The sequence below is a fragment of the Scardinius erythrophthalmus genome, assembly GCF_964197995.2.
Source record: "Scardinius erythrophthalmus genome assembly, chromosome: 14".
NCBI lineage: Eukaryota > Metazoa > Chordata > Actinopteri > Cypriniformes > Leuciscidae > Scardinius > Scardinius erythrophthalmus.
The window spans coordinates 20685363-20696882 of record NC_138234.1 but is presented as its reverse complement, the minus strand read 5'-3'; the positions used below and the strand labels follow the sequence as shown (position 1 = coordinate 20696882).

General features: G+C 38.0%; 1 protein-coding gene across 1 annotated transcript; it reads right to left on the bottom strand.

The window, feature by feature from the left end:
* Window positions 1–268: 268 nt before the first annotated feature.
* stil (STIL centriolar assembly protein) lies at window positions 269–9085 on the bottom strand. The gene is made up of 17 exons (XM_081384157.1): window positions 8777–9085; window positions 8438–8524; window positions 8236–8343; window positions 7162–7277; window positions 6899–7080; window positions 5491–5732; window positions 5322–5405; window positions 5085–5171; window positions 4500–4647; window positions 4129–4238; window positions 3863–3989; window positions 2781–3767; window positions 2579–2711; window positions 2297–2495; window positions 2005–2149; window positions 1614–1900; window positions 269–1539 (listed from the first exon to the last, which is right to left on the bottom strand). Exons 2-17 carry the CDS (start codon window positions 8521–8523, stop codon window positions 816–818), a joined length of 3765 nt encoding a protein of 1254 aa, XP_081240283.1. The 5' UTR covers window position 8524; window positions 8777–9085; the 3' UTR covers window positions 269–815.
* Between the last annotated feature and the right edge of the window lie 2435 nt (window positions 9086–11520).

Here is an 11520-nt window from a genome sequence, read left to right as displayed (position 1 = left end):
ATGCTGAAGTCACCACCATGAAATGGTGTTTAGTGCAGTTTCTAGAATGTTCTGGATGTAGAAACCATCTTCAGTGGTAACTTACCAGCACAAATCAAAAGAGCCTCCATTCTGGCCCCTAGATATTTTTATGTAAATGTATGCGGTTTTGTTGCCAGGTGTTTTTGCTAAATATTAACCTACTAATTAGTTGACGGAGATGCGTTTTTCCTGATCTATCAGGATATGTGAACAAGGTTGTGATGGTCAGAGATAAAACTCACACAATGAAGTTAAATAAAAGAATACGTAATTTAATTGAGACAGATACATGTACATAAAGTCATTTAAAAAGAACATACAGAACACAAAAGGCAATAAAAAAACTTGGGCAAAAGTTCTCCCTCTGAAATTGTCCGACTTTAGGTAATTCAGCTGTCAAGTAATGCCAAAAACAAAAGAGAAGATTTTAAAAGCGTTTAAAGTTAGTAAAGGGAAAATGAAACAATACTGCCCGGAGTAAGTCACTTCATACATGGCACTTTTCTCGGTTGCTGTTCCCTGATGACTCCTTATGTGTCATGTCATGTAAAAATCCTTCAAGTTTTCACAAAAGGCCCCTTTGGGTTACAAAAGACAATTTACAGAAATAAAACATACTTAAAATCATTTACTGAAAAGGGTCTGTACACTTTACAAAAAATAAAATCATGTTATACTATGTAAACAAACAATGAAAGACACATTTTTGAGGATTGCATTAAAACAGAAAGACATCCCTTGAATCCCTTTCACACACAGAAACAACTCGTTGACCATTTGGAAAATGGTGCATTTTAGAAGAGCTTGGGCAGCTGCCGTAACCTACTCAGATCCAGGAAATTTCCCACTGACCCCTGAGGCTCCGTGACTTCCTGCGTCCTCTGGTTTTCAGTTAGCGAGGACCTACGTTGAGGCAGGACATTCTTTGCGTCATTCTCCTTCTCCAGGTTCTTCCCGCCACGCATAAGCAGCTGCATTTTGGGCCGCAAGTCTCGAATTAACTGCTCTTGAGAGTCAACAGGAGTCATATAGAGATTGGAGACTGCCTTGTTTGTAATGTTTTTGAGAACCACAGCACTTTGTTCTTCGCGGTCTTGCCTAACGCTCACGTTCTTGGACGTTTCATGCTGTACGGAACACCCGAGAGCGGAGTCTACCAGAACGGCGTCCTCTTGCTCTTCCTCACTACTGTTTTCTCCTTCAATCAGTCCATATTTCTTCATGTACTTACAGGTAGCAAGAGACATATTGCTGGGGGACAGTATACTGAGTCCAACACTGCTCTTTTCAGCAGAAGGTCTTCTCAGGAGAATTGCGCCAGGGTCTGGATGTGACATGGAGGACTGACCGCCCAATGAGAGTCTTGACAGTTGCGAGTCGCTTAAGTACTTAAGTGCAATAGCGTTGGCCTCCAGGCTGAGGTCTACACTGCCGCTTGGTCCCCAAATGCTGGTCCCCACTGGTTCGGAAAGAGCTAGTCTTGAAATCACAGCATCAGGGTTTATGCAAGCGAGGGTACTGAAGAGAAAAATGTGTAAGAAACAACTTTTAATAATGCTTTGATTAAACAATCTGTCAGACTATGTCATTACCTGGCACTCTCGACAGTTGCACGTGTCATCTTTGCTTGGGAAGAGTCCAAGTCTACGTTCACCCCGAACTGATGGAGTTGTCTCAACGTTGCAGTTAAGACACGGTCCTGATCTGGTGGACTGGATCTGTGCTTAGCTTTTTGAGTTTGGGCTATGGATGTTGTCGGAGATTTTCTTGACTGACGACCTACAGGAGACAGACTTTGTCTGTTTGAGACACTCTGATGGTCTTGCTCTACTTTTTCAACCACAACCGTGGAGCCTTGCAGACGACTTTGCACCTGACCCTGGAGCAGGAATTAAAATCAAAGTTAGTTTGAACATTAATACTGTGTCAATTTCAAATTAAACATGTGAAAATTGCAGCTAAAGCATAAAAATGGGGCCATACCAGTAGTTCTTGGTAAAATCTTGGGTCGTCCATTTCTCCATTTTGAGACAAATTTTGGCTCTGTGACTGTGAGGGATAATACATGCTAGCACTCTCTCCCAACACTGGACTGGAAAACGAATGGGCTCCAAAACCAGACGACATGCTGTATAAGACAAATAAAGTCTCAATAAACATTAAACACTGCCTGGAAAACAAAAACATAACAGCCTTCTACAAATCAAGTATAATGGACTTCAATCAAATTGGTAAAAAATGGTTTCTGAAAAAAAAAAACAACAGGGCTCATTACTCGTGTTGTGGAGATGTTGGATGTAGAGATCCTGGACTCTGCTCTTCAGAGCAATGAAATGCATTTTCAGATCCGAGTCTGGAAGTGACTGTACTGTTGTTTTGACCTTCAGACTTTGGCTCTATCTCGGTTTGCCAATCCAGACTTGAGGCCTTATGTGTGGGGGCCTCTTGGGGATCGGTCCAAAACAAACTCGCCCCTAAATAACAAACAACAATAGACAAGAACTTCATGACATTGAAAAGAACAGATAATAAATGCAACAACCTTCCGTCATAGTACCTGTTCCTACAGCGACACTGACACTTGTTAGTTTAGGTGGAGATGTTGCCATCTGATTGGCTCTTTCCTGCTGAGCATGTTCGCTAGATGATACTGGAGTCGTCTTGCTCTGAGACTCAAGGAGTTTTTGAATCTGTTGAGGAAAGTCTGTTAACAACCAGCGGTGACAGGTCAACGTAAAAACAATGAAACTAATACGAACCTGGAGTTGAAGTAGCTTCAACTGACGCTCTTGATCCATGAGCATCTTATACGCATCAGCAGGAAGCAGACCCACAGGGGTGTCCTGGACTTGGCAGCACTGGGCTTGACAGGAAGGGACTTGCTCAACAGAACCTTTGTTGGGGTTAACTGTGGGGAAACATGGACTGGGTGATGGAGAGTAGTGAACTGGAACAGGAGGATGGCAAACAGGACTTTTAGTGGGAGATATGCGACAACCCAAAGATTGCAGAGAAGGCGAGAGGCAGTGATCCCTAGGTGGGGCACTCTCAGCGCCGCACTGAAAACCACAAGGATTGTGCACAACAGTGGGATACACTGGTGGCCCTTGCCAGTTGTTTTGATACATGGGAACATGGGTGGGTTGGTTGGTGCAGCAGCTGCAAGGGTTGGTGGCTGGGGTGCTATGGAAAAGTCTGTGTTGGGACGGATGAGGGATGGGGGTCTGGCTAGGCATTATTGAACTTTTTCTGGCACTGCAGTGACCCAATGTTGGAGGTTCGGAATAAACTGATTGGGGTTTGGTCGGAACACCTTGCGAACAACGGTGCCTTTGTTGATGAAAAGAGCCATTGGGCGAAGCAGCGTTCTTTGTCGAGGAAGAAGATGAAGACGATGATATGGATGATGCTGACGAGCCCTCTCTTGATCTTATTGAGGGCAGGGATTTTCTATTTGCATTGGATTGTGGTGTTTGTTGTCCTGGATAAGGATGTAGTTTGTTTTTCGGCTGAGAGAGGAGAGAAGTTAGTGGTCTTCGGATTGGGGGTGGTCCAGGGACACTACTCTGTTCTGGAGGTCTCAACACTGAGAGGCCCTGGTGGGCAGGACTAATGCTTCTCCGCTGAACATTTGATAGGCTATGAGGAACAGGAGTTGAGTCTTGTGTTTTAACAAAGCTCGCATCCAAAAAACTGCCATCTAATACCATAGAGAGTTCTGGAACTGAAGGATGAACACGCCTAGTCTGAAGAAAAAAAGAAGAATATTTGAACCTGCTAAATGGTAATCCATCCTGAATGAAGAGGTATATTAGGGGTGCAAGGTCACAAGTTAACAAACCTGCTGACTGACAGGATGAGGGTTTGGAGATGGCCGAGGAGAGAGGTCTTCATCTTCTACACCTGAGTCATGATCACTGATACACAATTTATTCTGAGGAGCAACTGAAGATGCTGCAAGAGTCATCCTGATAAGACAAAGCAGATATAATGTGTTATATTTCTTCTTGCTTTAAAAATATTGTATTCTGTCAGATACACTAAACAGCCAAACATAAATCTCAATTAAATAAAAGTTGAAATTTTAGATAAATAAAAAGACTTTACCCTGTTAACACAGTCTGAGAGAGCACTTCCTCAAACAGCACAGTTTCCTGATTTTGGTTCTCAGCACTAAGCTCAAATTGTAGAGGCCGTCCTTCTGAAGGCTCTACATTCTGTTTTGGTAAAATATGTGGTATGATTAAAAAACTTTTAATAATTAAAGCAACCCTAAAAACCAATTAGTACAATATATGCAATACAAAACCCAAAGATCAATTGGAAAAACACATTTGCTTAAGACATATTACAAATTTATTTCATAATCAGATTACACATTATCAGTACAGGTTGCATGAAAAGGGGAAAAATGTTTCCTATACACCTTGGCATTTTCAGATTTAATTTGTCGAGTACAAAGGCATAGACGAACCGACCTTGTAAAGTGTGAACGACTCTTTGCTGGTGAGCAGCTGAAAGCTCATTTGCTGCTGCCCGACACATGGCTTACACTGATAGAACTCTGGATCCCGGTGAGTCAGAGAATACAGGACCACCAGGAAAGCACCTCCCTCTGACATCACTCTGGAAAGCCATCAGATGTAGACATGAACAGGAATTTTTTGTTTTGATAATCATTTTTCAAAGATTTCACAAAAATTCTAGCAACACAATGAAGAGATCACATTTACTTTACATCAACAATAATATTAAAACAATGATTTCATAAACAACTATGTTTATTATTGATTATATCATGAAAAGTGGGGTAATATTTTGTTATTTAACTTTACACATTTTTTTTTATAATTATTTATTTAATATTTTATGGTTACAAAATCAGAAAATTCATTTCAGATGCAGAGAAAGCTATTATAAATGAAAGATTATGAAAACATTTTTAATCAGAATAACATACACGTATACGTACATACATTTTAATTTCATGTTGTCTTTATATTTGAGCCCTTCTTGGAGTTAACTGACTTATTGGCAAAAGAGCAGATGGATGGGACACTCACTTGTCTTGGAGGGCGGAGCTGTGCAGGTACCTCAGACACCACGCCCACACCAGAGGATTATGGATGTGTGTAACGCCACTCAACCATCTGCCACAGGAGAACAACTGTTACACACCTACTCTGAACATCTAGTGGGACTCCAAGCATGTAATTAATGGGGCTGAATTATTATGCCTTCCAACAGGCTGAATAAAGACAGCAAGACAGTCATCAATTTTAAACACTTAAAGTACTTACATTCCTACTAACGGGAGAGTGTAAGCCTTCGGATCGGATTCAAGTACGAGGAGAAGTTTCCTGGTCTGATCCATTGTTAGAAACCTGAGACAGAATGTCACATTTTAAAACACAAAAAGATTCTGAGGAGGATACATGGCCATATAAGAAAAGAGAAGTGCTTCCTTACCCACGTTTCCTGCTGTTTTGGGTCACACCTGCTGGGCTGCTGAGATTCCTGGCCAGTGCGGTAGGGATGACGGGCACTGCCCGGACAGGGACGGCATCTAGCGTGCAGGCCAGTGTGACAGCCGCCCAGGACACGTCAAAGGTGAGTCTGTCCATGTTCTCGGAGCAGCTGAGACGAGCTCGCAAGGTGAGGAGTTTGGACAACTCCAGCGTCTCTTTACTGCAGCAGAAATGTTGAAGCATCTAGAAAGAGACATGAAAGTAAGCATTAATGGACCATTTAATCTAAATGTCCGTAAAATTTAAAAGAAAAAGAGGAGTGACGATCGTGAAGGACGAGAGAGGACCAGGCCTGGACTGTTTTTTGTTTTATTATGTGTGGCGGCAGTCAACCGTGAGGGGCTGCCGTCTTTACTTTCGTTTTTTTTGTATATGTTTATTTATTTTATTAAAAGTCTTTAAATATTCGCCGGTTCCCGCCTACTCCTTCCCACAACATCTAACCTCGTTAAAGCTACATTTACACTACAAACCTTGGTGCTCAATTCTGATTTATTGCTCAGATCCATTTTTTTTTGTTTGGCTGTTCACATTATTTTTTAAAAGGATGGGAAGGCAAAAATATATTCTGTGGAAGTCTCAGGACCAAAAAGTTTATGTCTTGCCTGCCTGTCAACAGATGTATTTCCATACCTCCACGCAGACATCCCACGTCATCAGCGCGTTACGTAAAGCTATACAGAGTTATAGACAAATGTTCAGTTCAAGTTTATTGTCATATACATATTAGTACAGCGTACTACAGCAATGAAATACAATGTGCCTTGGCACTCTCTCACCACCAGTCAATAAATAACAAATATAATAACATTAAAATATACAAGCACAGTAAACATTAACTACGCTCAAACCTAAACCCTCGACGACGAGGACACAGACGAGGAGGCAACGTTTTTCCTGTACAGTCTTTCCTCAATGTTCAGACTTGAGGTTGCATTGCAAAACATCAGACCTATAGCTGATTTAGGAGCACATATGAAAGTGGCCCACATGAGTAGGGTTTTGGGCCGCTTTTGCCTGCAGTCTGAACATAGCCTTATATTCTCCAAGGTTGCATTTATTTAATCAAATAAAGTAAAACAGTAATATTGTGAAGTATTATTACAATTTAAATAACCATTTTCTGTTTAAATATATTTTTTAAATGTAATTTATCCACAGCAGATGGAAGCAGTGCCACACGCACACACATATTATAATCACCTGTCTCTAAGGAACACTGAGTCACAATCAGGGCAGCTGTTACTGACAGGTTATTGTGTCTCAATAAGTTGCCATAGCAACAAGAGGAAAGCGCCCCAGCCATTCGATCCTAAACATGTCCTGTCAGCAATTCTCAGGTCAGTTACCTTAAATGAGATGTTCAAATCCTCCCCCGAGTGCACTGTGCTGATAGTAGCATGCTGGCCTTCAAATACACATGGCACAAGGATGTCTCCGGGGAGCAGGGCAGTTGGTGCTTTCCCAGGACATCCTGTCTGCTCTCTGCCCGGATCAAAACGATCCAGGGTTATCGTCACACCTTCCTCGTCTTGGAAAATAAGATCTAGTCACTAAAACGCATCGAAATATGAATCATTGTAAGATGTCCAAATACAGGCACTATACTGACCGCTGTCTACTGCCAGCGTCCCAAGCAGGAAACAGAAAAACTGAGGCTTGTTGGTCTGTCTAGCATGCCGGTGAGCTAAACGTAAGGCTTTTTCCACAAGTAACAGTCTTGGATTCCTGAAAGACACCAAATGTTATTGCAATGTAAAAAAAAAAGTTGCTGCCTTTTTTTTTTTTTTTTTTTTTTTAAGTACAATCAACTTGGATGTTTAAGTCATTTTGACTTAAATTACATTAAGCTGAAGTTGAAAATTGCTTAACTTATTTTGATGCGTTAAAGCAATGTAAAAAACATTTGTTGTCATAACTTACTGATCATATTATTTTTTTACAGTGTGAGAGCATAAAATGATTCCAACAGTTTTACAAAATACTTAAAAGTCATCTTCAGTAATTGCAAAAGCTAAAATATAATAAAATATTCAATGAACAACTATTTCAGTTAGTTCTAATTTTTGAAGTTAAAAGTTGAAGAACTAAATTGACTAAAACGAAGTCTGAAATAAAAACTAATTCAAGTTAAATGGGAATAGAAAAATAAAAGAATAGAAAAAACGGTGACAATTAACAATAAGGTTTCATAAGTTAACGCCAGTTAATGCACTAACTAACATTGAGCAATTCATCATTTATTAATCTGTGTTAACATCAGTTAGGCTAATAACAATACAACTGTTCGTTGTTCATGTCTACTCACATCCATTAAATAATATTTACAGATACAACTTTTGTTATTAATAATGTTGAAATTAACTAAGATAAAAAAAACTAAGATTTGTGTAAACAAATGGAACCTTATTGTAAAGTTGTTACTGAAAAAAAAAGACAAACTTTGACTGCAAAGAAATGAACAAAAATGTATTTAATTTATTACAATTTTAAAATTAACACAGCGATAAACATCAAAATAAGGCTAAATGCAAAATACATTTTGCTATCATCATCCCTAGTACATAAAAATTAATCAAGACTGTGGTTTTTTTTCCCCAGTAAGTAATCACATGACGTTGATGGTGTAAAATATGAAAATATGGTTCACCCATAAACTTACAAATATAGATGACAGAAGGCTCACCTATAATATGAGAAATGCAGACTGACAACATCACCACTGGGAGATGGATCCCAGAGAGAGACTTTAGATGTTGGGAATGTTAGTGGACTGTGGACATTGTCCGATGACCTTAAAAGCATACAAAATCATTACTTTTATGAACAATAACAACGTTTTAAAATAGTGGTTTGGGTGCAATTCATGAGAAAGCTTAAGTAGTTACCTGAGGTTTTGAAGGGTTTCTGTTCTAACACTGTTCTCCAAGATGTGGGCGGGCAACCCTTTAAATTCCACATGTACACGATTCATTCTGTGGGAAAAAATGCCTCTTTAATGAACTGAATCTGATCATGCACAGATGCTTTTTCCTGAAGAGTAACGTTAACGTTACGCTTTCAAAATACCTTAGATAACGTTACTCAGATAGGATGTTTTGATATGTTTGGCAGGTTGGGAGACTTAGCTTTCATGCTAACATTACAATACTACTAGAAACGGTTAAAAACCGATAACATAGCACTTAAACCTTCTTATATCTGATGCAGGGTATTTAATGTCTTACCTTTGGGCTGTTTGAACGCTTTGCTCATGTCTTCGTCGTGTTTTAATCGCGACGCTGCAAATCTTGCAGGGTGTGAGCGTGAATATGGACCACGAATGTATTAAAACGGTCCTTCCAGCCCTTCGAGCGGTATTAACCGCGCCAAGACGAGTGTAATGACCACTGAGTTAATAATTTATCTCGTTTAACGTGTCTGAAAACGGAGAAATGCCAGTTGTCGTCAATAAACAATGAAATACAAAACGAACGCATTCAACAAACGCAACAACTCGAAAATAAATTGTGGCGCTGTTTCCAGGTTCCAATGGCGGGGCGCTGCGGCAAGGTGGCTCAGCCAATAGGAATCCACTTGCGAGGGACGCTCGACCAATCAGAAGAGGGGAACTGGATCCCTTGCTTGCGGAGTGTTTTTGAATGGATAGAGAGTGTGAGAATATTTAGCGTACTATTTTACACGTGAATTTAGCTTTTTGAGGCTGTTTATTACTATATAAAATAGAAGGATGTTTTAGAATATATGGGTTTATATAATGGTATAGTAATAGTAACTTTGTGATCCTAACTGCTTTGAATATCTTTAATCAAATTTGATTCTGATTTCATGGGTCAACATCAATAGATAAGTATAATATACTGTATAATACTTGGCACACAAATGTGCACTTGTTGCTCAAAAAAGAGGTAATTTGCTGATGTTTTGAAGAATTTGCATATAATTAAATTGATATTTACATCATTCTAGTTTAGTTGGAAAGAAAGATTAATGTATTTAGTTTGATTTCATTGTTTCCTATAAATGTAAGAATTATTAGCCCTACTGACAGGTGCTAAAATGAAGCTTGCCAAGTTACTACGCACTCATTTTTTGATTATATGTCAGTTTTACTTAAACAAATGTAAATTAAGCATTTTTTAAAAATTGTTCCAAGCTGTTATTTCAATCCTTAATGCAACTTAAAAAATATAGCAACTTAAAAAATACTTGCGCAATATATTAATTAAGTTTAATTTAACTTTATAATTTACCTTTATATAGTTACCGGTATTATTTGTAAGTTATTATTATTATTAGTAGAAGTAGGCTACCAGTATTATCGTCATCATCGCTATTATTATAATCAGTGTTAGGTGTAATAAATTAATTACAGTCATTTAATTACTTGTCCCTTGGAAAAGTACTCTTAATTTTTCTGTAATTTAATTTCAGTTACTTCTGATGTAATTGCATTAACCCTTTCATGCATGAATTATGACAACCTCGGGAAGGATTTGTTTTACCTTTGTGTTTTTATTGCTCTTAGGGCATGAAAAACAAGATTTGAAATGTATTATGCGTTTTTTTATTTTAACTGAAGAGGTGCTGTATTTAACATAATACAGTAATACCACAGCAATATTGTGTATGTATTTAACAAACCAATGAATAAAATTATATAAAATGTGAAAACTATAAAATATACACAAAAAATATAAATGCAAAAATGTGTTCCTGTTCGACCAGTTGACAAAGAACTTTGCATGTCTTTGATATCAGAACATGAGGATGTGATTCCATCAAATATCTCTACAACCAGTCAAGGTACAACTGTGTGGAAATCCAACTCAGACAGAAAACGCTCTCGCTCCCTCCAGTCTAGAGTATGTCGATTTACCCTTATTAGCTGATCATTTTGTTCATGTCTTAAGATGGACACATTTCTAACGTTGATCTCCTCTGAGAAAACCTATTTGTGTTTTCACTTTCAGACTGTGAAAAACAAAAAACAAACTAGTGATCAAATGTTTTTCAATCTCATCTGAAACAGTGTTGGGGTAACGCACTACAAGTAGCATGCATAACATAATCAGATTACTTTTTTTGATGTAACGAGTAAAGTAACGCATTACAAGTAACGTGCATTACATAATCAGATTACTCTTTGATGTTACAAGTAATGCATTACAAGTAACGTGCATTACGTAATCAGATTACTCTTTGATGTTACAATTAAAGTAATGCATTACAAGTAACATGCATTATGTAATCAGATTACTTTTTGATGTTACAACTACAAGTAAAGTAATGCATTACAAGTAACGTGCATTACGTAATCAGATTATTTTTTGATGTTACAAGTAATGCATTACAAGTAACGTGCATTACGTAATCAGATTACTTTTTTGATGTTACGAGTAAAGTAATTCATTAACATTACGTAATCAGATTACTCTTTGATGTTACAAGTAAAGTAATGCATTACCAGTAACGTGCATTACGTAATCAGATTATTTTTTGATGTTACAAGTAAAGTAATGCATTAACATTACGTAATCAGATTACTCTTTGATGTTACAAGTAAAGTAATGCATTACCAGTAACGTGCATTACATAATCAGATTATTTTTTGATGTTACGAGTAAAGTAATGCATTAACATTACGTAATCAGATTACTCTTTGATGTTACAAGTAATGCATTACAAGTAACGTGCATTACGTAATCAGATTACTCTTTGATGTTACAAGTAAAGTAATGCATTACCAGTAACGTGCATTACGTAATCAGATTACTCTTTGATGTTACAAGTAAAGTAATGCATTACAAGTAACGTGCATTACGTAATCAGATTCCTTTTTTGACGTTACGAGTAAAGTAATGCATTAACATTACGTAATCAGATTACGTTTTGATGTTACAAGTAAAGTCACGCATTACAAGTAACATGCAATATGCAATCAGATTACTTTTTTGATGTTATGAGTAAA